The 27,597-nt window shown below is 53.3% G+C and overlaps 3 protein-coding genes across 5 annotated transcripts; 2 read left to right on the top strand and 1 right to left on the bottom strand.

The window, feature by feature from the left end:
• The first annotated feature begins 901 nt into the window (after nucleotides 1–901).
• On the top strand, nucleotides 902–7,349 carry INTS15 (integrator complex subunit 15). The gene is made up of 6 exons (XM_048961380.1): nucleotides 902–1,137; nucleotides 1,280–1,501; nucleotides 2,257–2,422; nucleotides 3,663–4,190; nucleotides 5,825–5,864; nucleotides 6,560–7,349. Exons 1-6 carry the CDS (start codon nucleotides 946–948, stop codon nucleotides 6,765–6,767), a joined length of 1,356 nt encoding a protein of 451 aa, XP_048817337.1. The 5' UTR covers nucleotides 902–945; the 3' UTR covers nucleotides 6,768–7,349.
• A 193-nt stretch (nucleotides 7,350–7,542) lies between these two features.
• Nucleotides 7,543–22,980, top strand: NAA60 (N-alpha-acetyltransferase 60, NatF catalytic subunit). 2 transcript variants are annotated; one of them, XM_048961384.1, is made up of 6 exons: nucleotides 7,543–7,706; nucleotides 15,544–15,659; nucleotides 16,460–16,589; nucleotides 17,873–17,969; nucleotides 19,895–21,209; nucleotides 21,634–22,980. In XM_048961384.1, exons 2-5 carry the CDS (start codon nucleotides 15,550–15,552, stop codon nucleotides 20,242–20,244), a joined length of 687 nt encoding a protein of 228 aa, XP_048817341.1. In that variant the 5' UTR covers nucleotides 7,543–7,706; nucleotides 15,544–15,549; the 3' UTR covers nucleotides 20,245–21,209; nucleotides 21,634–22,980. The 2 variants fall into 2 exon arrangements, with proteins under 2 accessions (XP_048817341.1, XP_048817342.1); XM_048961385.1 differs by lacking the exon at nucleotides 7,543–7,706 and adding an exon at nucleotides 10,788–11,070.
• Nucleotides 22,981–25,072: 2,092 nt separating this feature from the next.
• On the bottom strand, nucleotides 25,073–27,570 carry NUDT16L1 (nudix hydrolase 16 like 1). 2 transcript variants are annotated; one of them, XM_048961381.1, is made up of 3 exons: nucleotides 27,287–27,568; nucleotides 26,873–27,133; nucleotides 25,073–26,117 (listed from the first exon to the last, which is right to left on the bottom strand). In XM_048961381.1, exons 1-3 carry the CDS (start codon nucleotides 27,521–27,523, stop codon nucleotides 25,653–25,655), a joined length of 963 nt encoding a protein of 320 aa, XP_048817338.1. In that variant the 5' UTR covers nucleotides 27,524–27,568; the 3' UTR covers nucleotides 25,073–25,652. The 2 variants fall into 2 exon arrangements, with proteins under 2 accessions (XP_048817338.1, XP_048817339.1); XM_048961382.1 differs by lacking the exon at nucleotides 26,873–27,133 and having other exon boundaries at nucleotides 27,287–27,570.
• Between the last annotated feature and the right edge of the window lie 27 nt (nucleotides 27,571–27,597).

The following is a 27,597-nucleotide window of genomic DNA, read 5'->3' as shown; positions in this document are numbered from 1 at the left end:
TGGTAGGACTGGGAAACAACCCCAGCTTTGTGGCCCCCCAGGCTTGTTTTAGTGGTCGGAGCAACCAGTCTGATAAAAACACTCAGTTTTCCCATTTTTCCCTCCTTGCTACAATGGCAAATGCTGAAGTTTCTAATGCTCCAATTCCTGGTAATGCTATGATATGGCAATGCCCCCACGGGTGAGGCACCTGTGGATGTATGCATGCACACAGATGCTCAGGCGATGCCCGTGAGCTGCAGCCTTTGCACAAAGCAAAACTCACCTGAGCTGCAGAAAATGGCTTTGCAGGGAGATCCTCAGGAGTGTGACGTACCTGTGGAGCCGTCCCCTGGTCACTGGAAGGGGAAGGAGGTGTGACACCTGTATTTATAGGGAGGGCCATGCTGGCTTTGCCAACAGCCCAGCCAACAAGCGTGCAAGGCCTTGGGCTCCATATGGTGTTTTTTCATGGAAACAAAGGTCTGTTGAGTGAAAAAATAGATACCTCTTTCAATCAGTGCCAGCAGCTGTGAAACACTGAGAGCACCGGATTGCAGTGCACCCCAGGTGGACAACATAGGGGAAATGACCACTTGCAGCCCGCTGGGGGTTGTTTTATGCACCTTGGTGGTTTCAACTTGGTGCTCTGTGCGGTGGGATGGGGCATGCACTCGGGTTTCTGCCACGGTTCCCTGTCCCCAGGGCCCCCCCCGCGGCCTGTAGGCCGCGGGGGGGGCCCTGGGGACAGGGAACAGTGGCCAAAACAGCACAGTGAGTGACACTCGCCACCCACAGCATGAGGGTGCAGCGCGCAGCCCCACCAACAGAGAGTGCTGCACAGCGAGGGGCGCGCTGAACGCCTTCGACCTCTTTTGGACCCTGCGAGCTTCCGTAGCTCCCCCACGGTTGCGCGCATGCGCATTGGCGAGAAGGCCGCGCAGAGCCGGGAGAGGGGAGAGAACCATGAGTGACATCCGGCACTCGTTGCTCCGGCGGGACGCGCTGAGCGCCGCTAAGGAGGTGTTGTATCACCTCGATATCTACTTCAGCAGCCAGCTGCAGAGCGCTCCGCTGCCTCTGGTGGATAAAGGCCCGGCTGAGCTGCTGGAAGAATTCCTCTTCCAGGTCCCCAAGGAACGCGGTGCTCCGCCCAAGGTGCGGCCCGACCCCGCGAGGCCTGAGGGGATGCGGGGTTTGGTGTGGTGTTGGCGAACACCGAGCTGTGAACGCCCGGCCGGCCCTCTTTTTCTCATGAATCCCCAGTGCGATTCGCTGTTTTGCTTCTGTTTCCTTCCAGAGATTGACTTCGCTTCAGGAACTTCAGCTCCTTGAGATCATGTGCAATTATTTCCAAGAGCAAACCAAGGATTCGGTTCGGCAGATCATTTTCTCATCGCTCTTCAGCCCTCAAGGGAACAAAGCGGATGACAACAGGATGGCTTTACTGGGAAAGCTGGTTTCCATGGCGGTGGCTGTGTGCAGAGTGCCTGTGCTGGAGTGTGCTGCCTTCTGGCTGCAGGTGTGATTTATGGCTGAACGAATCACCGTGGGAAGGAGCAAAGGGCCGTGCTGCAGTGGGTGCCACCTCATGGTTGGTCACAGCTGCTTGCAGGCAACTCCTCTTCCATGGTGGTTTTAACTGACGGGCGGCTGTTGCAGCTTCTGTCACACTGTGATGTGTCACTCTGTGCTCACGTAGAATCACAGAATGGCCTGGGTTGCAAAGGAGCACAATGCTCATCCAGTTCCAACCCTCTGTGTGCAGGTCGCCAACCAGCAGCCCAGGCTGCCCAGAGCCACATCCAGCCTGGCCTTGAATGCCTGCAGGGATGGGGCATCCACAGCCTCCTTGGGCAACCTGTGCCAGTGCCTCACCACCCTCTGTGCTCACATCCATCCTGTACTCCAACACAGGGCAGAGCTTTTGCTAATCTGTGTACAATGTTCCATCTGTTGAGCTTTGTTAGAGGAAGGGACGTATCCTGGGCAGCAGAAGAGTCAGTAGATTATTTTTAAAGAACGCAGCTCTTAGACAATGTGGGGGTTGCACAGAGCTTTTCCACGTTAAGATTTTACTTCTCTCTATGAATGGGTCATTTATATGCACTTTGATTTTGGGAAAGTGGAAACACAGGTGTTGAACCTGTGAACCTCAGAAGCAAAGCTTCTGAGCAGGGAGTGTCTGGGCAGAGTGAACTGAAAGCCAGCTCTATAGAACTTTCTGTGATTTGTTTTAAGCTGCTTCTCATGGTGTGCTGCCTTCCATCCCTGCAGCGAACTCCAGCGGTGTTCTGTGTGAGATTGGCCCGAGCCTTGGTTGATGACTACTGCAACTTGGTGCCAGGGTCCATCCAAACCCTGAAGCAGGTATTCAGTGCCAGTCCTCGCTTCTGCTGCCAGTTCATCACAGCGGTCACAGCTCTCTATGACCTCTCCTCAGGTAAATATTTCCTGGCTGTGTCTTACAGAGCAAGAGGTATGGTGTAAAGCAACACAAATTAACTGTTGCAAGCAGTTAACTGTAGAAATTCTTAAGATGCTTGTAACAATGGAACTATTGCTGGCAGCAGCTCAGAGTTGTGACCTCAAGTGTTGCTGGGGTGAGGAAGAAAGTAAGGAGTAACTGAAGGGAGAGTCTGTAACAGAGAAGCAGCCAGGTAACACCTGATAGTGGGCAAAGGACAAAGGGACCTCTTTGATTGAGCAGCATTAGAAATGAGGGCACTTCTACTTGGGCTGGGCAGTTTTTCTTCCCTGTTGTGTCTGCTAGCCAGCAGATAGACTCAGGTCTGTTTGCCAGTCAAATTCCTTTCAAAAATGGAGAAAATTCAAGTTCTGGATGTTCACAAGCTCTTGAGCAGTGATATGAAATGCAGTTAACAGTGTACCTACCTCCTGTGTGTGCATCACCTCGTATTGATACATCCTGACTCGTGTCGGTGTTGCTCAGAGACTAGAAACATGCATGTGCCTAAAAGAAGATTGTTTTATTTTTACCCAGTGAGACAACTTGTGATAGGCCAACACACAACCATGTGCTAAATGCCAGTGCTGCGTGGCGTTAGGAAAAAAGTAAATGCTATTTGGTATGGATAAAGGAAGTGTTTTGCTCACTCTTCTCAGTAGCTTGATGTTGATGAGAGAGAGATGCAGGCTTTTAGAAGTAGAGCTTGTAGCATACTTTCCCTCAGTATTTTATATAAATTTTGTGCAACCATGTGAAATCTCATCCAACTTTAAAAATGTCAGAAAAAAAATAGCACGAGTTGTAGGAATTTCTTATTTACTATTATTGTTACTTAATTTCTTGATTTGAGATGTTGCTGATGCTACAGGGAAGGAAATCTTGTTTTTCAATGACTGCCCTGTGACTGGGCAGCCTCCTGTGTTCTGGGGACAAGATTTGGGTACACAAAAGGCAGCGTGCCTGGAAAGAAAATAACAAAAAAGAGCTTTGCTGAGGAAAGGGTTAAAAGTTGATGTGGTGCTTTCAGAACAAAAGCTGAGGTTAACAGGAGGTGATGGTTGTGTCACCCAGGGGCAAAATTGCTTCACGAAAAAATGGCAGACTTGGGGAGGCTCTGAAATCGCAGTAGTGACAGTGCAGAAAGTGTGTATGTGTGAGAGAATTGGAGTGCTGTCCTGTCCTGCTCACTGAGCCACGTCTTCCCTTTCTTCAGATGACCTCATCCCTCCTTCAGACCTGCTCGAGTTGATTGTTTCCTGGATCTTTGAAGACCCCCGCTTGATCCTCATCACCTTTCTGAACACTCCTATTGCAGCCAACCTGCCCATAGGGTTTTTAGAGCTCACCCCGCTGACGGGGCTGATCCGTTGGTGTGTGAAGGCCCCCCTGGCTTACAAAAGGAAGAAGAAAGCCTCTCTCTCCAATGGACACCCCACCAGCAAGATTGCCAAGGACTCGGCTGAAGGAGATGATGGAGATTGCCATCAACTGTATTCAAAACTGCATCTGAGCGTCCTGCAGGTTCTTATGATGCTTCAGGGACACTTAACAGAGAAGAACCTTTACGGGCGCCTGGGGCTGATACCCTTTGATCATGTGGTTCCACTCGTGGAGGAAATCAACAGGCTGTCTGATGAACTCAATCCTCTCAATGCATCCAAAGAGATTGAACTGGCTCTGGACAGACTGGCTCAGGCTTTGCAAGTGGCCATGGCATCAGGAGCGCTCCTCTGCACCCGAGGTAAGTGGTCAGTGGGGCTGCCAAGGAACCTGGCTTTGGCTTCTTTTCCTCCATTTCATGAGAGGGCCGTGACCTTATCCTGCTAAGGCTCTTTGCTTGGGTCTTGGCCCCCCTCTGAACTCTCCCTGCTTTGAAAAATAATTCTGGGGCCAGCTTTTGAGAGCGGAGGGCAGATGTGTCATGTGAAACCGCAGCACTTGTCCCAATTGGCACACTAAAAGCTTAATTTATTTTTCCACCAGCTTTGTAAACTTGCTGTAAAATGCAGAAAGTGATGACCAGGAGCCAGAGGGAGCCCAGAGTTGCCTTGCTTGGCCTAGTTCTCCAGCAGAGACTCCAGCCTGCAGTTCTTCCTGTGTTTCTCATGAGAGCAGTCTGGGCTGCCTTCTGACTGGCTCAGGGGTCACTTGTACGTCGTGGTGTTTACAGTAGGAAGAAAGTATTGAAACCATTTCTTATGGTGGTAACCTCATGAGTCACTGAAACTTCTGCAGTTTAAATAAAGAGGTTTTGCAGAGCAGCATAAGCCTGATCTGAAATCCTAAACTGATGGGAAGCCATGCAGTGCTGATGAGCATGCAGCTGAATGTCAGTCAAAGGTTGCTCCTTCACCAGAGGATGAGGCACAGTATTGACTCTGCATCTGTGAGGCTTACTTTAGCTGAGAGCGTGGGCAGAGCTTGATCCTGACTGTATAATTGCTTTCCAGGAAAGCTGTGTACTTCCCCACGCAGTCTGGGGCCAGGGATTACTTGTACCTAGTTAAAAAGCACTCTTGAGTTGTTTTTCAGTTTGTCTTCTCTAAGTTTACTTGCTGGAGGAGAGACTGTGAAGTAGATTGCCATGAGGTTCATGTGTTAAACAAGGGATGAGAAAAGCAAATTAAGACAGTTTATCTGGAACTTCTGGGCCTTCAGTTCTTCAATGACACAGTATTACAGTCTGTGCATTTTAAGTCGAAGTTATTGAAGAAGCCTGTTAGTGTGGCTTTTGTCTGTCTTTCCTGTTTTGAAAACCAGTCCTTTTCCTGCCCTTTGACTCAATGCATTTGACATTGTAAGCACTGTATTCACGGAGCAGTCACACCTTGTATTAGCTGTCTTAGTTACTTATTGATAGATGTGTTCCTGTGGTCAGATCATTCAGATTCCCAGTTCTTGGCACTGTATGTCTGAACGTCATCTTGCCTGAACTGTTTTCAAATGCTTGAGCTCTTCTGTTATCCTGGGAGGTCAGCAGCATCTCGTATTTATAGGGTAGAGGCAGGGCTGGCTGTAAGCACAGTGAGCTGGGACCTGCCATCTCCCTTGGCTGCAGGTTCCTGGTGGCAGGAGCTGGGCAGAGCTGTGTCAGGCCTGCTGTGTGTGCTGTGCTAAGGCTTGGGCTGCCTTCAGGTGAAATTGTTTCCTGAGTGGTAGTGAAGGTTCAAAGTAGAACACAGAATGAAGCGTGAAGCAGAAAAAGCTAAGGCAAGAACTGAAGAAATAGAGAAACATTTTCTCTCTTACAAATATCTTACTGTTTTGAGAATGGGATTGTGGATCTGTGGAGCTTTTCCAGTAACCTGACCTTACAAAGAAAGTTGCTCTCGTTTCTGCTTGACCCTTGTTGATCTGTACTCTGTTCTCTTTCAGATGACTTGAGAACCGTGTGCTCCAGGCTACCACACAACAAGTAAGAGACCTTCCTGCACCCGTGTCTCAAGTACCTGAGACACATACTTGAGAGCTGTTGAGACAAAACCTCCTTTAAAAATTTGTACTTGCTGTCTGGAAGCTGGCCTTTGTTCAGACGCAGCTTAGTATCAGGTTAAGGGTGATGGTTGTTTTTCCCCTGCAAGCTGGATGCTTGAGGAGAGTTCCGTGACTCCCTCTGTAGAGATGTTTTTACCCAACCTGCATTAAACAGAAGGGAGAACAAAATGACAGTGTGGAACCTATCCCGAACTTATCCCATTCTCCTAACTCCCCCATGGTTTCAACCAAACCAGAGCTTAACTGTACTTTGTTTCTCACCTCTCACCCTTAGCAAACCTCTGATCTTTTCTCAGTAGTAGCTGAACATGCTCAGAGGTAGAATCTCCCCTTGCAAAAGCCTGGTGGTGCCCATGCTGTGGGAAGCTGCACCCAGCTTGGTGTTCCCTGTCTTGTTAACCTGTGAGGATTACAGAAAAAGGAATAATACTCAAAAGCAGCACTGTTGCCTTTAGTGGAAATGACATCATTTCTGCTCACAGCAGTGTTTTTTAATAAGACACTTTCAGCAGAAAGCAGTATCCACTTGAAGAGTGCTCACAAAGTGAAAATGAGCTTGCTTTCAGCTAGTTTGCCTTCTCAAAGTAACACAACTGTCTGCACTTCTCTCTGCAGCCTTTTGCAGCTGGTCATCTCAGGACCTGTACAGCAACCGGCCCACAGCGCTCTGCCTCCAGGATTCTATCCTCACATCCACACCCCCCCTCTGGGTTACCCTGCACACAGTGCTCACCCCGCTCTCCCAGCTCACCCTGCACTCCCAGCTCACCCTGTACAAACATTCATACCAGGAATGACATTCCCCTACAGGCCTATCCGCTAACGTGCTCAGACTGCAGAAGGTGACGGCTTCCCTTGGTCTGAGGAAGCCTTGCAGAGAAAAGCAACCGTCTCCAGAGCCAAGTTTTCCTCTTCGTTGGGAAGCTGGGCAGTGCCTGCAGGAGGGCTCCACCTCTGGGAGCAGAGAAGACTCCAGGGGGAGGATAGCAGTTACTCTGAATGTGGGCTGAGGATATGAGAGCACCACATGGATGAAGGGAGGGAGTGGAAAAAGGCAAGCAAGTTGAACCCTCTGGAGCATGCGGCGACCCTTTTGTATTTGATACAAGCACCGTGCTCAGTACATCTCTCAGTGGGGTGTTTGTCAGTAGCCCCTGTCTGTTAGGCACACTGAGAGCAGCACAGTCGTGCTCTGGGCGGTAGGACCAGATGGAAAGCCATACAGTTTTTCACGCAAATCCACTCCAGCCTGTCCATCTCTTTGTAAATGTTTGTATCTATAGCTACAGAATGTGTACACTGTATATTTTTGGAACACAAATGTTTGCTTCAGAAGCACAAGGTAGAATAAAGCATCACTTCCTATTAAAGGAAACCGCTTAAGACGCATCAAATAGTTCTGTGGCTTTATCTTTCGGTAGCGATTAGGAGGTGCGATGCGATGGGCCGGCACTGGGGGACGGGGCGGAGCAGCCGCTGCCGGCTGCCCGGAAGGGGGCGTGGCCTCAACTCGCTCTCCCGATTTGCGCATGCGTCACATTTGCTGGTCACGTGAGACAAGCAGCCAATGGGGAGTCGCGTTGTTGCGCGGTGCCTAAGGCAGGAAGGAAGGGCTCGCCCGCCCGCTCGCCCGCCGGTGTCCGCCGTGGCTCCGGCTCCTCGCCTGGCCTCGCCGCTACGGCATGCGCTGAGCGCCCGCACCGCCCCGTCTGCTGCGCGCCCGGCGCCCGCCGGCACTGCCCGGCACCGCCGCCCCTTCCAGGTGAGCTGGGGGTATTGCTGCTGCGGGCCCGTTCCGGTGGAAGGAGCAGGCCGGAGCTCTCGGTTAACTGGAGCCCTGTGGTGTGAGCGGCTCGGGAAGGGCTGAGGGAGCTGCAGTTGTTCAGCCTGGAGAAGGCTCTGGTGAGACCTCAGCGTAGCCTTCCTGTGCCTAAAGGGAGCTTAGAAGTGGGAGAGGGAGCAGTTTTGCGCGGGCATATAGCTATAGGACAGAGGGGAACGGCTTTAAACTGAGCGAGAGGAGATTCGGGTGAGATGTGAGGAGGAAACCCTTCACTCTGAGGGAGCTGAGGTGCTGCCCAGTGCTGGGGGTGCCCCATCCGTGGAGGGGCATCCTGGGCAGCTTGAGCTAGTGTGGGCAGCCAGCCTGTGACAGGGCTGGAGCTGGGGGCTGTGAGGTCCCTTCCAACCCAACCATTCTCTGAACTGCTGCAGTTATGCCTATGGAGTTGTGTCGTTTGAGCTTTTAAAGGTAAAAGGTGAACTCTGGCCAAAAGAGCTGCTGCTGTGCTCTGTAGCTGGGCATGGAAGTACTACTAAAGAAAGGCGTTTCCTGGTTCAGCTGAGGTCAGGTGGTTCTGTGGCTGTGCTTACAGCCTGTTCCCTTGCTGGACTAGCTCTAGGCTCACCTTAGGGGGCTCAGCCACCAGCATGCAGCTCTGCAGCATAACCAGGGCCTTGCAGCTCCATCCTTCACAGCAGGGCTTTGCTTGGGTGGGCACTGGGGATCCCAGCAGCACCATGTCCTGCTACCTGGCAGCTCGTATACCACCCTGCTGCCATTTAACAGATTGCACTGAGACAGCTCAGCCTCTGTGCCCTGCCCTGTGCAAGCGTTGTGCCTGTCTGAATGTGCCTGTGCCTTCAGCACAAAGCATGCAATACCTTGATGTACTGTGTAAGCAGGCAAGCAGTTGTGTGGATTTGCAGGATGTGTCATGAGGTTTTTAATTGCAGCTGATTAAGCTGAGCCTTAAACGCTGTCCCAAAGATGTCAGCAGCATTTCCTGCCCCTGGCAGTGGCACAGGTGTAGTTGATGTTGGGAGAAGCACTTGGCTGCCTGGTTCTTCAGTGCCCGTCCTGCCCTGTACAGTGGGGCCTGATACATGTGCTATCCTTGTGGCTGAAGTAAATTCTCCATTTCTGCCTGCCAGACCCAAATGTTGAAGGCATTGCTGCTCTCTGCATGCTGTCAGTGCTGCTGTGACCAGCACTACTGGTGACAAAGCACTTGCTTGTCCAGCTGCTGCTCTGCTTTGCAGGACAGCTGCTAGCTGCACAGATACCCCAAGGCCCTTTGATAGTGAGGTGTCTCTGGGCAATGCAGGTGAAATTGAAGTGTGGGTGAAATCATTTGGATGCTGGCTTAGCATTGGGGTTTGCTGTGTCCAGCACATCTGAGCCCTCAAATGATTGCAGTTGCCACGTGTTCAAGTGTTTCATTCTGCTGCCGAGCTGATCAGTCTGCTCTGCTGTGTTTTGCTTTGTGCTGCTTCAGCACCTTCACACTGGCAGTTTGTGCCAGGCACGTGGGTGAGCTGTTGAGAACTGCGGGAATGTACCTCAATGTCTGACCTTCACTGTCAGATGCACTAAAAGTTTGTAGCACACAGAGGACTTGCTGGCTCAGACACGATGCGTGTTGTGTTTATCTTGCTCATCTCTGCTTACCCTGACGACTGTCAGAATCCTGGTTTGCTGCTGAGCAGCCAACTGATGTTCTCAGGGAACAGTGCAAGCATGGATTTTTCCCTCGTGGTTAATGCGAATTGGCAGCCTTTGCCTGTTTCTAGCTGGCATTCCTTATTTGTCTACTGACATGCAGGCACTGCCTTCCAGTGTGTTGGTGTTTTGTGTGTTGGTCTTTTGGCTGTGAACGTGTTCTATGACTGTGAACAGCTTTGGATTTTGCTACCCTGAAAATCTGTGCTTTATCCCACAGTTCTGTAGGCAAACTTTAGTGTGTATTGTTTAATCTGTTCTTCCCTCCAGTTGTCATGGATCTGCTGAACAGATTACACCTGGGTGCCTTTCCCTTAAGAGCTCATGCTGGATTTTATTTCCTGTAATTTATTCCATTTAGTCTGCCAGAGACTCTCCCTTTCACCTCTGTGACTTTTTTCCTCTTTAAAAGCCTTTATGGGATGCTTGTGGTGCGTTTTGGGAGTGAAGCTGATGGCTCTCTCCTAGCATTCTATAACCAGTGTGTGCAATATCTCCATTCACAAGCTGACACTGGAGGTGCCTCGTACCCACCAGGAGCTGACTCAGCTGTGGCAGGCAGTGCAGCCACATTCCTGCTTTGTTCCCTGTGCTGAGTGACAGGCTGTTCAGCGAGAGCTCCGCCTTCTCTCAGCGCTCCTCTTTAAACACTCATGTCTTCAGTGTGGGGCACTGCAAAAAGACCCAGAGCTTTACGCCTTGCTCTGCTTCCCCCTCTCCTAGCAGGAAGGCGGCAGCTGCAGCTGGTTGGTTTCCCAACGTTAGTTTGTAAGTCAGTTTGGAATTCCTTGGTTTAAACTTCTTGCTGTGGGTGCCAGAATCTATTTTGAATGCTACAAGCTTGCAGCAGAGCCAGTGGTGTGCTGAACCAAGTGTGGGCGCCTCATGCTGGAAAACGCCACTGAGAAAGGAAGAGGAAAGCAGCCTCATTGGTGCACATTATGAGTACAGATCTCGGAGAGCAGCGAGCCTGGGAGCCTTCTGCCAGCTGGGGAAGGGAATATATTGTCAGTTGTTTTCAGTAGCCTCTGGAGGTTGCTGCTGGTGCCTTTGTGATGGAGCACGTGCTGTGCCTGAGTTGAGACAGCTCGGTAACGAGGACAGCGCCTCGTGATGGAGATGGGCTTGGAATTCCCTCTCCCAGCCTTTGCACTGTGCTGATTTCTGTCTCTTTGAGTCACTGCATGCATCTTGTGTGCAGCTGTTTGTTCTAATTCTGGGATGGCAGCGGGCCTGCATGCAGATGAGCTGCCCGGGGTTCCTGGTTCTGGGAGGAGCAGCCGTGCTGGATGCCTGCCGTGCTCAGTGCTCACGTGGTGCTGCCTTCCTCCGTCACCTTCTGCTGCTGAACGTGCCTCTGCTGGACCCTCAGCCTTCAGCTCCTGCAGTGCTGCTGTCACAAGGCAGATTTTCTCTTCTGTGTCTCGACAAGAGGAGCTTTAACAACAGAACCCTCTTAGCAATTCTTACTCACCCAGAGGAGTGGCAGGAGGAAGCTGAGCATTCTGCAGTGTGCTCTGGGGATGCTTTGTGTGGCAACAGCCTGCGTGAAATCACGGCTCCTGTGATGCATCCAGAGCTGTAGGGGGAAAGAACAGCCCTGAGAGCCTCTCGTGGTTGCCAGGTTAGCATGAGTGTGAGTGAGCAGAGGACAGGGATGCACGTGTGGATGGATTTCTCTGACAGTGAGTGTTCTGATCTCAGATATAACTGCTGTTTGTTCCACAGGTACAGCTGATTTGGTCTTCTTGCTGAGTATCCTTTTGGGATCTGTTTCACACTGTGATCCTCCCTGGCAGAACTGCTGCAATTCCAAGAGTTTGGCTTTTGGACTTCAGTCCCTTGGCGAGTGAACTGCAGCCTGGACACGGGGAAAGCAAAGTGCAGAGCCAGGAACAAGGTGCCAGTTTCCTAGTGATGTCTGCAGAGTGTAGGTGCTGAGGCAGGTCTGGCTGAGCAGCATGGGGTGAGCCTGGAGGAGGGCCCTGGCCCACCATTCAGTGAGGTGACCTGGGAAGGCAGGAGCTCAGCACCTTTTCAAATCCAGTTGCAGTTTTATTGTATTAAATAAAAGGAGCACAGTAACAGGGGTATCTGTGTGGGACATTCCCTGCGAGACCAGTAACCTAAAAAAGTGCTTAAAGTGAAATGCAGAACGGAACTCTTTACTCCTTGGTTGGAATAAGGCCTTTGGCTGTTTCACATCAAAAGGTTTCATGTGAATCTGATCCCCAGCACTGGGTGCTGTGAGGTGGAGGCACAGAGCTGTGCAGTCCTGCAGTGCTCACAGCCAGCAGCAGAGCCCGGGGCTGGGAGAGACTGCTGTGCTGCTGCCCTGTGTTTGGAGCAGCTCTTCACCTTCCCTGCAGGCTTTGTCTCATCCTCTTTATTTGCAAGTGGGACAGAATGTCGGATGTGAATAAAAACTTTTCTTTCTCCCCTGGGAATCTCATCTTGTGATGCTCTGGGGGTTGTCCTTGTGGCCACGTGGGGATTTGTTGCTGTGTTGGGAGCAGCCCCACAGGGAAACCCAGCTCTGCAGTGCTGTGCCTGCACGTCTTCCAGGCTGCCAGCTGCCCTGCTTGTGCCCAGCACACGCTCTGCTCCTGTAAGTGAGGCGCAGCTGCTGCACACGTGTTGGTCTCTGAAGCAGGGCTGTGATCTGGCAGAGCCAGTGCACTCCTTGTTGAGTATCTATGTGTGATTCCAGTTGGTATTTGTTTAACTTCAGTCTTAGTTTGTCTTGGGTTTATTCTGCCAGGGAACTGGGTGGTTTTATTTCTGGTCGACAGCATTTGTATCTGATGAGCTGCTTTGGATGGCAGTGGAAATCCAAACAGGAATTTGGGTAAGTGGCATTGTAAGGTTGTTCATTCTTCAGATCCAGCTGATGTTTGCAGGATGCACAGAGCAGAAGCATTGTTAGGGCATGTCTAATAGCCCTAAAAAAGGGAAGCCTTGTTGGATTGCTTGGCCAGGCTGTGTGGAAGGCATAGAATTGCCTGAAGGGTTTTCTAAAGCCCTTACACAGTTTCTCACTGAATTCTAGTGAGTGTCTGCTTTGTCTTGCATTTGAACATCTTAGATGTAGAGTGTTGGCTCAGGGCGGTTAGCTAAATTTCTCTGGGAATAGAACATTATGGAGAGCTTCTCATCTTATTTCTTATATGCAAAAGCTGTAGAAAGGAAGGAGAATTTCCTGCTCCGGAGAGAAGTTTGAGCTGAGGTTTCTTTGCTGTGAATCACCTCATTCAAGGAAAGAACGTGTCCCTTGAGCTGCTGGCTCAGCTGAGCTCCAAGCAAGGCATGCACAGTAGGAGCTGGGGGTGCTGGTGGCAGCAGTGCACAGCCTGGGTGCCAGATATGATGGGTTAGTTTGCAGCAGGTTCCTCTGCAGCCAGCCCATACACAGAAAGCCAAAACTGCTTCCTTCCACCTGGGGCTTTCATGTAATGTTTTGCTGAGTTTATCTCAGTGAAGCGAGGCACAAGGCTGTGGATGCTCAGAGCCTTCATGCTTTCGTGTCATTTCCTTGAAATTCATTTGAATGTTAAAGATCTGCAGTTTTTAGGTAGGAAATGGACTTGAAACTGGCTTTTTTTCCTTTGTACTTCTGATCTGTTGTTCTGAAAAAAAACACCAAACCAACCCAACAACCAACCAAGCTGACTGTGAAAGTGATGCACAAAGCAGAGCTTCCCTTGGCACAGGGTCCTGTCAGCTCTTACATCAGTACTTGGCCAGCAAATGCAGATGAGATGTTATTTTCTCTGAAGTGTTTTGCTGCTCTAATTGTGCTGCTGTGATCTCAAGCTCTCCCTAACGGGCAGAGGAGAGGCTTAGCATTCACTTTGGTAGCAGCTGTGATGGCTGTACTGCAGACGTATGTTGATGTGCACTGTGTGAGTTAATTTCTGCCTTGTACTGTCAGGTGCTTGGTTATAACCTCCCTTTTCTGTGGGTTAGGGCAGCGTGAGGCTGCTCTCTGGGCTGCAGGCTTTTGGATGTGCTGGCAAATTGCTCGGATGTTTCAGTCTCATCTGCTCCATATTCAGCTAATGCACTCTTTCCAACAGCATCACGTGCCATTCCAGCCTCCTGCCTGTTTTCCACTTTAACCCTCCCATCCCTGCGTGGTGGGGTTGGGCTTTTGGGAAGGACCTTAGCAAGCTATGGGAGATGGAAGTGGAATTTAGTTTGTCCTGGTTGAAGAAGCCTGCTATGGCTGCCTATGGAGTGGCTTCCTCAGGCTGGGCACCTGCATGCTTGTCTCCTGGTGCTTCATTGTTCCCTTGGTCTGTTTCTGGCAAAACAAAGTTATCAAGGTGCTGGAACTGAAGGTATTTGAGCCCAGCTGCATCCAAAAGCCAAGCCGTGGGAGGACACCTGCTTGGTGCCCAGCAGATTTTGCATGGTGTTAATGCCCTGTGCTGGTCACTGACCCTGTCCTGCATGTGCAGTAGTGCTCCTGTGTCTGGTGTAGGCCGGCTGTGGGTTTTGGCACAGGTTGTTACTTCCTCAGAAACCATTTTCTGGACGTGTCCTTCTTATTAGCTGTCTCTGTGTGTGATCTGGCCTGCGTATTTTTCCCCTGTTGGCAGTAGTTCATGAATATTTCAGTTTTTAATTGTTAAGCAGGTGTTCTTCTTTCCTGCAGGTACCCATGCAGCCTTTTCCAGCTTCTTGAGGGCTGTGTGCAGGCCAAACCAAGCTTCACATGTTGCCACAGTGCCCGGCTTGCACCCAGCTGCAGCCCAGAGAGCCTGGGGCTGAGGCAGCGATTGCAGCCAGTTGGTGCTTCTGCAAGCAGTGAGGCAAAGAAAAATAATTGCAGAGCGCTGTCACAGCTGATAATCAGCTTATGTGTGAGGATTTGGAGTTCCTCTGCCGTTAGTCTAAGTGGTGCCACTCCATCACTGCCACTTGAGCGTGGTTTGTCTTGTCACTTCACTTCTCCCTGCAAATCTGGGGGAAGAATTTTCATCAAGTGCTGCTGCAAACTGCAGTTGCCCTCCGTTCTCCCTGATTTCGTAGTGATAGACCTACCAGGTAACACATAGTGCTTGCCTGGCTCTTAGAGAGTGTAATGATTGCTAAACATGAACTGATCCTCACAGGACGGCCCCCATGCTGCTGGCTGAGTGCTCCGGGGTGCCCCAAAACCTGACTGTGTCCCAACTCTTTCTTTCATCCCTAATTTACTGACACTGAGAGGATTTGATAGTGGTTGACTGAGAAGAGGCATTGACTTACAGGGTCATCAAAACTTCTCAAGAGTGAGAAGATCTGTGGTAAGAAGAGCAATGCTGCTGCAGAGCCGAGCTCAAGGGTGAAGTTGCGGTGCGTTGGGCTGTCACTGCAGGGCTGGCAGGCCCAGATTTGGACCCCCCAAAATGTCACACCTGTCTTAGCTGTCAAAGTAGTTTTAAAACCAGTGAGACTACAGATATTGTGTGGGTTTTTTTTAGGTGCTTGTTGTTTTGAAACTAACATTTGGAGTGATTGTGAAAGCAGCTTGGTAAGTGTGCAGCCACGGTCCGGTGAAATAGCTACAGTTCTTCCTGGGTGCTTCTTCAGAGAGGAGCAGGTGAGCAAAGGAAGCTGGCTCACCGGCCTGGGAGCGTGGAGCTGGGGCTGGACCTGCTGTGGCTGGGGGAACAGCAGGGAAAGGCACTGCAGGAGAATTGGTGGTGCGTGGTTGTGTGTGTGTCAGAGCAGATCAGGCTCAGGTCGTTGCTGTGTGGACCCTGTGTGCCTTTTTGCTGTGTTTTATGATGGAATTCTTACACTGCTCAAACGGCGTCTGCAGCCCCCTGTGCTGAAATCTGCTCATCTCAAGTCTCTGAATTTAAAAGCAAGGGTGCTGGAGAGCTGAGCAGCCCCTTCAGCAGCAGGCAGTGCCCAAGTGCTGCAGTTTGCAGCTTTTCTCTTCAAGCATTTCAAACCCCCCCAGCTACATCAGTGCTCTTCCCAGCTTGGTGCAAACTGACTGAGGGTGCACTCAGCTGGAAGAACAACTCCCTGCACACCAAGAGCTGCCCTGGCACAGACACCTGCCTGTGTTCCATCCTTCCTGATGTGCTTTCTTGTCTTGCAGGTGTGAATGACAGAGGAGGTGCCTCCGACCGCGCTCACCGACGTGAACCTGCGTCTGCTGTGCCACGATGACATAGATGCAGTGAAGCAGCTCTGTGGTGACTGGTTCCCAATAGAGTACGTTGCTGTGTGGATATGGGTGGTGGCACCAAGCAGGAGCCTGTGCTCTGAGCTGCAGCCCTGGGCTGAGCAGGCAGCAGTGCTGAAGCTCCTGTGCACCCCGGTGGTGATGGTGGCCTGCTGCCACGAGTCCTGGTTCAGCTGGAAGGCCGTGCATGCGTGGTTATTGGCAGAAGGATGGGCTTTGCAATCAGTGGTGCTTCCTGCAAAACACTGTAGGAGATGAGGAAGAGAGGGCGATGGGCACCCTCTGCAATGGGCTTTTGTTGAGGCCAAACCTCTGGGTAGAGGAAACTTGTGCAGAACTCTTGTCTGAGGCCTCACAGTTTTGTGTTGGGTTTGGTTTTTTTTTCATTGAAAATATTTCTGCTTCTCCACTCTCTTAGCATAAAAGCTTTTTATTAGTCTTTTCTGTAGCTCTGCTTTGAGCACCAGCTCAGTTCCCCACGTGCTAAATGCTTGTGTCTGCACGAGCACAGGACTGTCTGAAACTTTCTGTCTGAAACTACAGCTTCAGGTTTTAAAAACTTTTAATCTTTTTTTCCCTTTGAGAGGGTTTATAGAGGATGTTAGCAGGCTGTAATTAAGATCACGAGCAACAAACCAGCAAAAGCATTTGTGGAGTTTAGAATTTGTATCTCTGCTTAAGGTAGGAGGCGTGCTGAATTCTCTTGAACCTAAATAAGTGTATGCTGGCTTCCCTGTGGTGGCATGGAGCAGGGAGGGCACCTGGAGGCTGCTCACGTGGTATTTTGATGCACATTGGCACAAAATAATATCTTTTTTCTTCCTTCCAGGTACCCTGACTCATGGTACCGAGATATCACCTCCAACAAGAAGTTCTTTTCCCTCGCAGCCACGTACAGAGGCTCCATCGTGGGAATGATAGTGGCAGAGATCAAGAGCAGAACAAAGGTGCATAAAGAGGTAGGAAACCTGTGCTTCAGTTTGAGATGCTCTCAAACTCCCCTTGCTGTGGTGAGCTGGGATGGAGCTGCTTGGGGGCTCTTTCCCAACTGCACTCAGAAGCTGTCCTGAACTGATTGTGAAGAGCCAGGAATGTGCTGCTTTCCAGCTAAGGAGCCTGAGGGGTGGGGTGTGTTTGGACATGTGGTCTGTCACAGAAAGTCCCTTCCTGCTGGGGTTGGGCAGCTGTGCTCTGATAGCAAACTCGCTCTTTGCAGTCAGGAAGCTGCAAAGAGAAATCAGGTAATGCTGCTGTGGTCTCCAAACCCCTTCAGCTCTGTTGCCTGGCTGTTCTCAGTGTGCCTGAGAAGTTCGTGCAGCCAAAGGACAGCAAAACTACTCCTCTCTTACACAAGCAGTGCACTTCCTTAGCTGTGCCAGGTGAGTCACTGCTGCGAGCTGCCTTCCTGAACAACCTCGTGTCCTTCATTTCACAGTCACTTCTTGAGCACAAAGCAGAGGCGACCAAGCTGCAGGAAGGTCAGGCCTCAGGGTGACAGAGCTCAGAGGCCTGGAGAGAAGCACAGTGTGCTCAGAAAGGGGAAGGAGAGGTGGCTGCTGAAGAGGGTGAGACAGGAGACCCCAGGGTAGTGTAGGGAGGGCAACGTAGGAAAGCAGATTAAAAACAAAGTGGTGGAAACGTGGTGGGCTTAAAGGCCATCAGCACTGTGATGGTGTGGAGCAGTCAGTAACTCCTGCAGGAGCCAGGTGCTCGAAGTGGCACTGGGCTCTTCACTCTAGCTGACTTCACCCTAGAGTTGGTCGAAGTCAAACGGAGTCTTCAGCAGTTAACAAAAGGCTCTTGTTCTAAACACTGAAAGCCAGGGCTTATCCAGACTCTGTCCCAGACAGCTGGGCCTATAGAGCATGTTCCTTGTCCTCTCCAGCTGATACGAAGCCCTGAGCAGGCAATCAAGTCCGTTGCTGCTAAGCTGGTCTGATCCAGGCCCTGGTGTGTGACTGGGCTTTGGCGGTGTGAATCCTCCTTGGTAAAGAGTGCAGATACATTGTGTCCTTAGGCCTGCAAACCATGTATATAGTAAAGAAACATTGTGGTTTGCCTTCTGTGGCTGGAAGGGCCAAGCAAAAGTGGGAGTTCACCCAGAGGACAGCACTCCTTTCATCTTTCTCCACTGCTCAGTGAAGATTCCTGCTTTGTTTTCATGTGTTCTGGTACAAGATTCTTGCTTTCTCCTCTGCCTTGCCAGGTACCTGACTAAATACCTTGTCCTATCTCTACTCAGGATGGAGACATCCTAGCTTCCAATTTTCCTTTGGACACTCAAGTTGCTTACATACTGAGTCTTGGTGTGGTGAAGGAGTTCAGGAAACACGGGATTGGTGAGTTGCTAAATGACAATTCTGTGGGCATCTGTGGGCACGGGTCATAAAGCTGCACCACTTCACTCCAGTTTCCTTTTGAGAAAACCTTCTCTGTGATCCAGCACTTGCAGAGATGCTCTCACATCCACTTTGTGCTGCTTGTGTGGCTTTAAACTTACAGCTTAAACCAACAGAAGTGTTTAGAGAGAGCTGAAGGAAACTGGAAGAGGAGTGTAACTCAGACCTGATTTAACCTGTCACGTCCATGTGAGCTCTGAATCCCTGCTGCAACACACAGCAGTTTTGCAGCCAATTGGGAATCCTGCAGCCAGAAGGGCTCGTCTCTATTTGGAGCAGGAAGTTGTCATCACTAAGTGCCCTTCTGGTGCAATTTCAAGCATGATCTGCATCTTTGATCTGCCAAAGGAAGGAGGTCAGGTTTGGCAGCATGACTCACTGTTGCATATCTGGAGCCTCTTCAGTGGGTACAGCTATGGGCTGTATCTCCCTTCCCCCTTCCTTTAGGAAGGTAAAAGTTGGTAGGATGTGTAAAGACCTCAGTGGGAGGGCTGTAATTAAACCTTAAGTTGAAATGCTACTTTAGATAGATTATCTGTGCAAAGAAAAAGTGCTCACACAGAGCAGTGCTCAGATAAGTCAGTAAAGGGGCATTCTGTAAAACTGGGGCTGTTTGAGGGCCCCTTCAGTTTCCAAATCACCATTCTTTTCAGCTCCATGTTGCTGGACTTTCCTCCTTACAGCATCAGCATTCCATTAAATCCAGGCAGCGTGTCCAAACCTTTGCACTGCACCTGCAGCACAAGAACCTTAAGGAGCTGCTGCTGCTTTTTCTGAGAGCTTTCCAAAAGTTTTTCTACTCGTGTTTGAAGCTGCAGTCTTACATGTAGGAGGTTTTTCCCTGCGAGTACATTTTAAAAGCACTGGAGCTGTGATTTCTGCTGGCAGGCATTAGAAGCTTTTCGTTTCTGGTTCTCTGCTCTTCTCAAACCAGAATGCACTTGCCTTACCGTGAGCTGTGAGTGGCATATCTGATAACAAAATTAAACTGCTCTCCCATTGAGGTTTCTGTGTCTTTTTGTGCTTGGCTGATAACAAATTCCTGCTGAGTCTGAAGTAGCCGTAGTGTCGGTGCTGCTGGCTTCTGCTGTGAAATCCTGCGGGCCCTGCAGAAACCCAGCTGTGCCCTGAGGATTGGGAAAGAGCACGTTTCATCTCAGTGCTTGGATTAGCCTTCAGGCTGTTGTTAGTGCTGGATGGAGTTAGTCCTGCAGCTTCTGCTGGCTCCTTCCCACGCTGAGGTGGCTTGGATGAGCCTCCAGGTCCCGTCTGCTGGGGCTCTGTGTCCTCTGTGCCCTTCTCTGGTTTCCCTGCTGCTCTCCTTTCCTCGTGGCTGAGCAGATACAGGCTGAGTGAGACAACGACTGGCTCTTCTCCTAAGAAGGGAGCTTAAATCCTACCAGCTCTTTTCTTTAAATTTCATGTACTCGGTGCAATGATCTGCTTGTCAAATCCTGTTGTCTCTGCTCTTTTAAATGCCTATAAAATCAGTGAGCAGATGGAAGCGATACCGCTGCAGGTGACTCAGTGGCCTTATGCAAAGCTGGGTGCTGTGTGGTGAGGATGGGTGCTGCTGGCAGAGTTCCTTTGTGGTCACTGAGCCAGAAGGGTTTGTCTTTATCACTCTGTTCTGTGAAACCAGGCTCAGAGGTGAGACGAGGTTTCCATTAAAACCCTGCAGTGCTGCCCTGTTGAATGTCCTCATGGCGCCCTGGGGAGCGGGGGGATCTGATCTCCTACACGTGTGCAGCAGTTGCTGCTTGGCTGCTGGCTGCCAGAGATCTCAGCCAGGAGCTCTGCAGAGCTGTGCTGGCCCTGAGGGACGCAGCTGCACTGCCTGATTCTGCTCTTCTTTCTTTCAACAGGTTCGCTCCTGCTTGAAAGTTTAAAAGACCATATATCAACGACTGCCCAGGATCACTGCAAAGCCATCTACCTGCACGTCCTCACCACTAACAACACAGCAATAAACTTCTATGAGAACAGAGACTTTAAACAGCACCACTACCTGCCCTATTACTATTCCATAAGAGGGGTCCTCAAAGATGGCTTTACCTATGTCCTGTACATCAACGGTGGGCACCCGCCCTGGACGATCTTATATCCTTTGGGTTCAGCCTGGTGTCCAGCGAGGCACACGGAGCAGGCATCAGCCATGGCTGGGCCTAAAGATGGCAAGCCAGCCGAGTGTGACCTGCCTGTGTGTGGGGACTGATGTCTGCTCAGATGGGAGCTTAGTTGGACTGATCTCCCTGCAGCCAGAAGGAAGGCACTGTTAGACAGGTTCAGACCCACTTGTGCCCAGACTTCCCCAGCTCTACTGGGAACAGTGAAGGATGGCAAATTGAATTTGAAGCTGAGGCCAGTTTCTGTGGATGCTCATGTTAAACCAGCATACCAGGCACGCTTTGCCTTGCATGGTGCAGATTTGACTGGCACTGTGGCAGAAAAGCACTTGGTATTGCTTCCTGCCACTGGGCATCCTGTGACCCTGGCCTGGCTGAGGTCTCAGCAGGCTGCTCTCAAACTGAATTTGGGAATTTATTGGGTCCTGGTAAAGAGACTTGATCTCTCTCAGATATAACTAATTATTCCAGATCTCTCCAGGCAGGTTAGTGTATTTCAGCCCCTGCAGGAAGTTGCTGTGGAGTGCTGGAAGCTAGCAGCTGCTTTGGTGGGCTATTTCCCACCCAGGTTGTAGCTGAGCTGGAGTTGTAACAGTAGCTGATGGTTGGCCTAGATGATCTTACAGGTCTTTTTCAACTTTACTGGTGCTGCTATTCTATTTCCAAATCGTCTCGTCTTACGGTGCCAGGTGTACCTGCTTGTGACAGAAAGGAGCAGTCGTGCAGTGCGAGGAGCTGGTCTGTCTAATGAGCTGAGCAGAGCAGCCCTCGCTGTGTCAGAGGGTCTCTGTGGCAGGTAGCAGTCCATTGAGAACGTCAGGTCAGCTCTGAAGTCAGAGTATCACCGTCGCTGTCCTTAACAGATGGCCACTGACTACCTGCAGCACATTGGATCCACGCTGGCCAGCCTGAGCCCGTGTTCCATCCCCCAGAGGATATACAGACAAGCCCAGAGCCTTCTCTGCAGCCTTCTGCCATGGTCTGGCATTTCTGCCAAGAGTGGCATCGAGTACAGCCGCACGATGTGACCTCAGCGGATGCACGCAGCACAAAGGTTGGTGCCTGAGCGCAGGCTCCCTTCTGGCCCTGTCTGGGGAGCTGGGAGTGTGCTGGAGCTGCCTGCCCACCTCCCTGCTGCGCCCGTGTGTGAAGCATCGCCGTGCCCTGGCCTCCAGCTGCCAACCTGCTGGTTTCATATGAAGGGAGTTTGAACTCTCCTCTTGTTTATGTGGGCTCGGAGCTTTAGAGCAGATTAAAACTGTCCCTGCTGCCTCTGGCCTTTTTCCCAGCCGTTAGATCGGCTTTGATGGGTGGAGTAACTGAGCCTCCACTTCACTGACACAATGTCCAAGCTCAGGAACCGAGAGCCAGTGTGCACAGATCTGACTAAAGTCTGTGGAACTTTGAGACCCAGTACACTTTGAGACCCATTAACAACTGTTTTCTCTAAGACAGCTTCCCTCTTTGTCTTTCCTTAGGGATCGTTCTTCCTTTCATCTCCTGAACCATCTGGCTCTGCACTGATTCCAGTGATGATGGCTCTTGGTCAGTGACCCACCCCCTGCAAAAGACTCCTTATTCCACAAACTGACCAAGATTTTGCAGACTTCACCCTGGACGGGCTGGAGCCCTGACTCACCCTGTGGGCTGGAGCCTGTGAGCGCTCCTGGGAGGCCGGGCTGCCAGCGGGCACCGGGCTGAGGGCTTCCATGTCACCGGTCTGTGAGCATGTCACACTGTCCCTGCCACTTCCCTCGCCTCTGGATGGTTTGCTTGGATGTGATGGGGAGGGGTTCAGTTGCTGCTTCCACGCCACAGCTGCTGAAAGCAGTGTGAGTGAGGTGCACTGACTGAGTGAGCAGTGAGCACCCTGGGAGGAGTGGAGCTGCATGGCTGCGTCCTGCCTCGCTAGGGAATCCAGGCAGGGCATCTGCCCCAGGTGAGAGTCGGCCCCAGCCCTTCGGAGGAGGGGGGTGTAAAAAGTACCTGATCCAGGATGCACCAAGTAGAAGGCAGGGGATGAAATTGCTATTTCATAGTGAAATATATATTATACTGTATAGATCTTTCTGCCTCTTTCCAAGCTGGAACAGAGCAGGGGAGGGCCTGGAGCTGTGGGACCACTGTGGTAGGCAGAGCCCTTCCCCTCCCAGCAAGCATCCTCCTTTGGCACTGGGGCTGCAAGCTTGCAGGATCTTTAGGGCAGAGTGCTGCATGCAGATCACTACAGCTCTTTGTTGCAGAGAAGCCCCCCAGCTGCTTGCTGGGTGCTCCAGGCTGCGTTGCCACGGGGCTGCACTGTCAGCTGCCCTCCCTGCAGCCCCGGGGCTGGGCTCAGGGGCTGTGTTCCCCAGCACCAAGTAGCCATGCTGCTGGGAGAACCCCGAGGCTCCTGTGTGCTGCAGCTGGGCCGGGTCCCTCCGTGATCCCTGCCCCTGGAAGCGAGTGCTTTGCTGTTAGGCTGAGAGTCTGCAGCTCCGTCAGCACCAGTGCTGGAGGTGTGGGGAGCACCGTGTCCCCACTGCGTCCTCTGCCCTGGTGAAGGCTTCCCATACTCGGCGCTGTGCTCCTCCTTCCACTCTTGTGCCCCTCTTGGAAGTGAGGCTTAAGTGAAGGGCAGTGTAAGCTGTGCAGGTTCTGGTGTGCAGGGCCAGCTCTGCTGGTGGGTGAGGGCAGGGAGTGGGGATGAGCCATAGTCTGGGTCAGGTTTATACCTAGAAGGAGCAAACGGGGTAAGAGCTTGCAGCCCTGATACCATACAAAGTCATTTCAGTGTTTGTAAGCCCCTAAGATGAGAATTAAACAATAAAAGGGTGTGGAGGAGAGCTCACTGCATGGTGCTGTGCTGGTTCATGTGAACGGGGCCAGAGTGGCCCAGTGCTGCCTTGGCTCAGAGCTGCTGGCACAGCAGGCAGCAGTGGTGCAGCATTTCCCTGCTCTGCACAGCTCTGACTGCAGGAAGGATTTCAGTCCGGCTGATGGTCTGACAGATACTTTATTTGGGGAAGCAGAGGCTGTTGGAGGTGCTGCTCACTTTTCTGGAATGAGAACAGGGCTGCTTGACAGAAGAGAACGTGCTTCTGGATTGCGCCTGCCAGAGTGCAGTGCAGGGAGCTGCAGGGAGAGCCAGGGCTGGCACACAGTGCTGCCTACGGTGCAGCTGGGGAGGTTCTGGCTGGGCAGGGAGACCATCCCTGGCTGGGGCATGGAAGTAATGCAGTGTGGGCTCTGCCTGTGGCTGTCAGCATTCCCTGCTCGTGGAGCTGCACAGCCCTGCAGCCACAGCCCGGCAGCAAGCGCAGCGTGGTGCAGCTGCATGCAGAGCAGAGCGTGCCAGCACTGCGCACGGTGCAGAACTGCTCCAGGTTGGTTCCCTGTGTGCATTTCTCCCTGCTATGCATTCAGGCAGCCCTGGCCAGGCACCAGCTCTCAGGGGTGGTTGGCAGTGGCACAAAACCTCCTTACCTGTGCCCCGAGGGCCTCATGCACATAAGGCACCGCTGCCCTTTGCCGCAGGGCCGGTGGCTGCGTGTGAGTCCCCCTGCATGGGGCTCCCTGCCCCCACGGCCCCGTGGCTGTGCTCGCAGTGCCGGCTGTGCTTTGGCTTTGCTGTGGTGTGAGCCGGGCAGCTCTGTTACCTGCAGGCCCTGCTCAGGCTGCTGCCCCTCACCCAGCCTGGCTGCTCCCAGCGGCAGCTGTGGTGCCTGCAGCCCCTCCTCATCACAGCTCTTGCTCCTGGGAGCCCCGAAGCGCTCTGTCACCCTCATGTGTGTAACTGTTTTTTCCTTCAGCTCCGCCACTTCCTACCTGAACATTCCTCTTGGTTTGTATGAGTTCATTTAGCAACGGAAGGTCCTGCTTTTCTATGGCATTTATGTCCTCTAGACCAGAATGAATCTCCATGTTCCTGGCACTGATGTGACATCCCCCCCCCCATCCTTCTGCCCCTGTGCACCCCAACTCCTCAGCTGCTGCCCTTAGGCACATCCCTGGGGGAGCAGAGTGGTCTATGTGCCATCCTCCTGTCACCCCATCCCCTATGGCATCACACCCCCACCTCACAGCCCGTTATTTATTGAAGAGCACCATGCTGCTGCCGTCAGCCTCTCTCTAAACGTCTTCAATTAAACCAAATCTCTTTTGTGAGTCGTTTGTTCATCACGGTCCTTCCCCCAGTGCTGCACTCTGCCACGATGTGTGCAGCAGCCCTGTGCTGGCTGTGGGGTGCTGCCTGCTGGGCACCTCTGGGGCCCTTGTGCAGGGCAGGACAGACACAGGCAGCAAATAGGGAAAGCAACACCCCTGCCTGAGCCCAGTGCCTGGAAAGGGACAGCGGTGGTGGAGGCAGCTCTGCTCTCACCGGCGCTGAGCTGAATCAGCAGCTGTGCTGCAGTGACCACAGGTTGGGCCCAGGCTGGGGCACGGCTCAGCACCAGCATGGGGATGGAAAGGGGAGGCAGAGCTGCCATGGGGCACGCAGGGGCTGGAGGTTTTAGCAAATGGCTTCTGCAGCCTGCAGAGCTGTGTGCCATGCGCAGGCCCTGCTGCAGCTGTGGGCTCAGGGCAGCTGGGCCAGGCACTGGCTGCCTGTGGTCTGGCAGCGGCAGCTGTTAGAGAGCAGTGAATGCCCACCACACAGCCGCTGTGGCACTTGTAGCAGAGCTGCTGGCATCAACCACGTGCAAGAACTGTCTTGGGGTCACCAAACAGCAAAAGCTTCAGAAGTTTGCAGAGGTGCAGCACCCCAAATCCTGCGGCACCCTGCGCCCTGCAAGCTGTCCTGGCCCGCGGCCAGAGAGGTGCTTTGCTCGCTCCTCTCCAGGCAGAAGGGCCCCTGCAGGGACAGCAGCTCTGCAGCCTTCTGGAACCCCCCAGTGCTGTGCGCTGGCAGTCAAGAAAGATCCCGACTGCAAAGCGTTCAGCAAAGCCATTTATTCCACTTTCCTGCTCCCACAGACCTCCAGATAGAAACCCACACGAGTAGAGTATGTCCCCGTGCCCCAGAGGGAATTCAGTGCAAGTCACCGCGGGCACCGGCATTCCAATGGGAGCCCACCCTCACAGCTGCCAGCAGAGCAGAGCCCTTCTGCCTGCAACGGCAAAGGCGCTTTACCAGCAGCCTTATTCCTCAGCTGTGTCCACTGCAAAACACAGCTGCGTCCAAGTCAACACAGGGCATCTCAAAATAAGAGTTTTGTTCCTTAAAAATGAAACTGGGACCTGGAAGCAGCAGTGTGTCCCTGAAATCAAAGCGTAATTCTAAGGCTTCAGCACCTTCACATAAGCACATGAACTCTCTGCAGGGGGCTGTGCAGATTGATCTGGGAAGCTCGCTAGAGTTTAATGGCCATAAAAATACATAGCTTTCCCCTGCTTCAGACAATTCCAAACCCTCCTGGCTACACAGCGGAATCTCGCAGCCAGCAACTGGTTGGAAAGTTAGAAGAAAGTCTCTAGTCTCCTCACCCACTTTTAATCAATTACAAACATGGTGGCATCACTCCATGGCTTCAGCCACCGGCTGCTCCAGCACGGCGTCTGCCCCGGGCTGCGCCTGCAGCTCCGCCACCACGGCCTCAGCCCCCGGCACGGCCGCCAGATGCTCCAGCACAGCCTGGCTCTCCAGCCCGGCCGCCTGCTGCTCTGCCAGCTCAGCCGCAGCGTGCGCAGCTGCCTGGTTCTCTCCGCTATCTGCGTATTCATTGCCTGCTCTGGCGGCTGCTGCCAGCTCGTTGGCCTGCTTAGCTGCTGCCATGGCCGCGTGGTCGATCGCCGGCTTCTTCGGCTTCTGTGTGGCAGCCACTGCCTCGGCCAGCTTCTCCTCCGGCACCATGTTCAAGATCTTCAGAGCAAAGAGCAGCTGGAATTTGGCAGTTCCAACGAAGGAGTTGGCCAGGAAGTTTGGCAGCCCACCCATGCGATCTTTCTGGGTGTAGAGGGGGACACGGACCATGCCCATCACCTGCAACGGCACGGAGCACAACTCAGCGGAGATCACAGCACCCCCCCCCCAGGCCCCGCACCCCCACCCAGGACCCCCAGCCCACAGCCCCGGTGCTTGGTGCCCCCCCCTACCCCCACCGCAGCCTGCTCTCACCTGCCTCCAGCCCCACTGAAGCCCCTGCTCTGCCTCTCCCCACACCCCCAATTCCCTGCTCTCCCAGTCCCAGCCCCGTTCCCTGGTGAATCCCGCTGCCCGGGCTGCTATGGGCATCCCTGCTTTCCCCTCCCCACCCAGCCCTGCCTGGAGGCACTGCAGCGCAGCCCTGTATCCTCAGCAGCACCACAACCCAGGGCCTGCCACCTCTTCTCCTGCTGGCGCTCACTGTGTGCTCAGGGAGCACCCGAGAGACCCCCACGCCTCGCTCTGCCCTTAGGGTGGCCGAGCCGCGCAGGAGGAGCCTGTGCCCCTGCTCTGCTTTTGTGCGACCCCCGAAGAGCACGGAGCAAAGCAGAGCGCCGCCGTGCTGAGGTTCCGCTGCAGGTGTGAGACGGACCCCGCCCACATCCTGATGCAGAGCGGGTAGATGGGGCTCTTCCCTACTGAGGCAGCGAGGGGCAGGGCTGGAGCCCGCGGTGCATCCCCGGCTGCGGAGCTCCCGGTGGCCGCCGAGGGCTCCAGGCAGCGGGCGGGGCGGCCCAGCGGCTCCGAGGCGGGCGGGAAGGGGAGCTTTGTGTTCCCCGCAGCCGCGCGCGGCCCCTCCCCACGCGCCCCACCTCCAGCCCGTGGTCTCGGGAGTGCACCGCGCTGATCTCGATGGTGTGCAGCTCCTCCAGGGTCAGCTGCCGGGCGTATAAATGCGCCACCACGCGATGCGGCCCGTCCGTCAGGTGCGAGCACAGGTAGTCGGCCTCCGTCAGGCGCACGCAGCCCAGGCCCAGGCCCAGCACCCGGTTCAGACCGTCCTCCAGGGACCAGTACCGGCGGTCCACGAACCCCCCGGGGAAGCCCAGGAGGCCGTCAAAGCGCATCTGCATCTGCAATAGGGGGCGGGGGTTAACGGGCCCGACCCGAAACGCGCCGCCCTGGGCCCCGCGCCCCGACTAGGCCCCGGCCCCATCCCGCGTCCCCTTCTCCCGTCCCCGGCCCCGGTCCCCGTGCCCCGGCCCCGCCCGTCCGTCGCCGCTCACCAGCACGGCGTAGCGCAGCGGGATGCGGCCGAACAGCATGCCCGGGTTGGGCGCGTACAGCATGGCGTGGCACGAGTGGCTCCAGCCCGGGCCCAGCCGCATGGCCTCGTACCGCGTCAGCGGCTTCAGCTCGGGCACGCCGGGCACCCCCAGCGTCGGCAGCGGCGGGAGGGACCCCGCGCCCGCCGGCAACGCTCCTACGGCCGCCATCACTCCCATGGCTCCCATGGCCGCCATCGCCTCGCCGCCCGCCCGCCGGCCCGCTCTGCGCACGCGCGGACGCGCCGACGTCGGAGGGCGGGACCGACGGC

The sequence above is a fragment of the Lagopus muta genome, chromosome 15 (assembly GCF_023343835.1).
Source record: "Lagopus muta isolate bLagMut1 chromosome 15, bLagMut1 primary, whole genome shotgun sequence".
In the NCBI taxonomy this organism is placed as follows: Eukaryota; Metazoa; Chordata; class Aves; order Galliformes; family Phasianidae; genus Lagopus; species Lagopus muta.
This window is presented reverse-complemented; position numbering and strand designations above follow the sequence as displayed.

Excerpts from the sequence above, each read along its gene's own strand:
- INTS15 (XM_048961380.1), top strand. The coding sequence starts at position 946 with ATGAGTGACATCCGGCACTCGTTGCTCCGGCGGGACGCGCTGAGCGCC. Across the intron at positions 1,138-1,279 it reads AACGCGGTGCTCCGCCCAAG|AGATTGACTTCGCTTCAGGA; the intron begins GTGCGGCCCGAC and ends GTTTCCTTCCAG. Across the intron at positions 2,423-3,662 it reads TCTCTATGACCTCTCCTCAG|ATGACCTCATCCCTCCTTCA; the intron begins GTAAATATTTCC and ends CCCTTTCTTCAG.
- NAA60 (XM_048961384.1), top strand. The coding sequence starts at position 15,550 with ATGACAGAGGAGGTGCCTCCGACCGCGCTCACCGACGTGAACCTGCGT. Across the intron at positions 15,660-16,459 it reads GGTGACTGGTTCCCAATAGA|GTACCCTGACTCATGGTACC; the intron begins GTACGTTGCTGT and ends TCTTCCTTCCAG. Across the intron at positions 16,590-17,872 it reads GAACAAAGGTGCATAAAGAG|GATGGAGACATCCTAGCTTC; the intron begins GTAGGAAACCTG and ends ATCTCTACTCAG.
- NUDT16L1 (XM_048961381.1), bottom strand. The coding sequence starts at position 27,523 with ATGGCGGCCATGGGAGCCATGGGAGTGATGGCGGCCGTAGGAGCGTTG. Across the intron at positions 27,134-27,286 it reads CGCTGCGCTACGCCGTGCTG|ATGCAGATGCGCTTTGACGG; the intron begins GTGAGCGGCGAC and ends CCCCTATTGCAG. Across the intron at positions 26,118-26,872 it reads CCCGAGACCACGGGCTGGAG|GTGATGGGCATGGTCCGTGT; the intron begins GTGGGGCGCGTG and ends GTGCCGTTGCAG.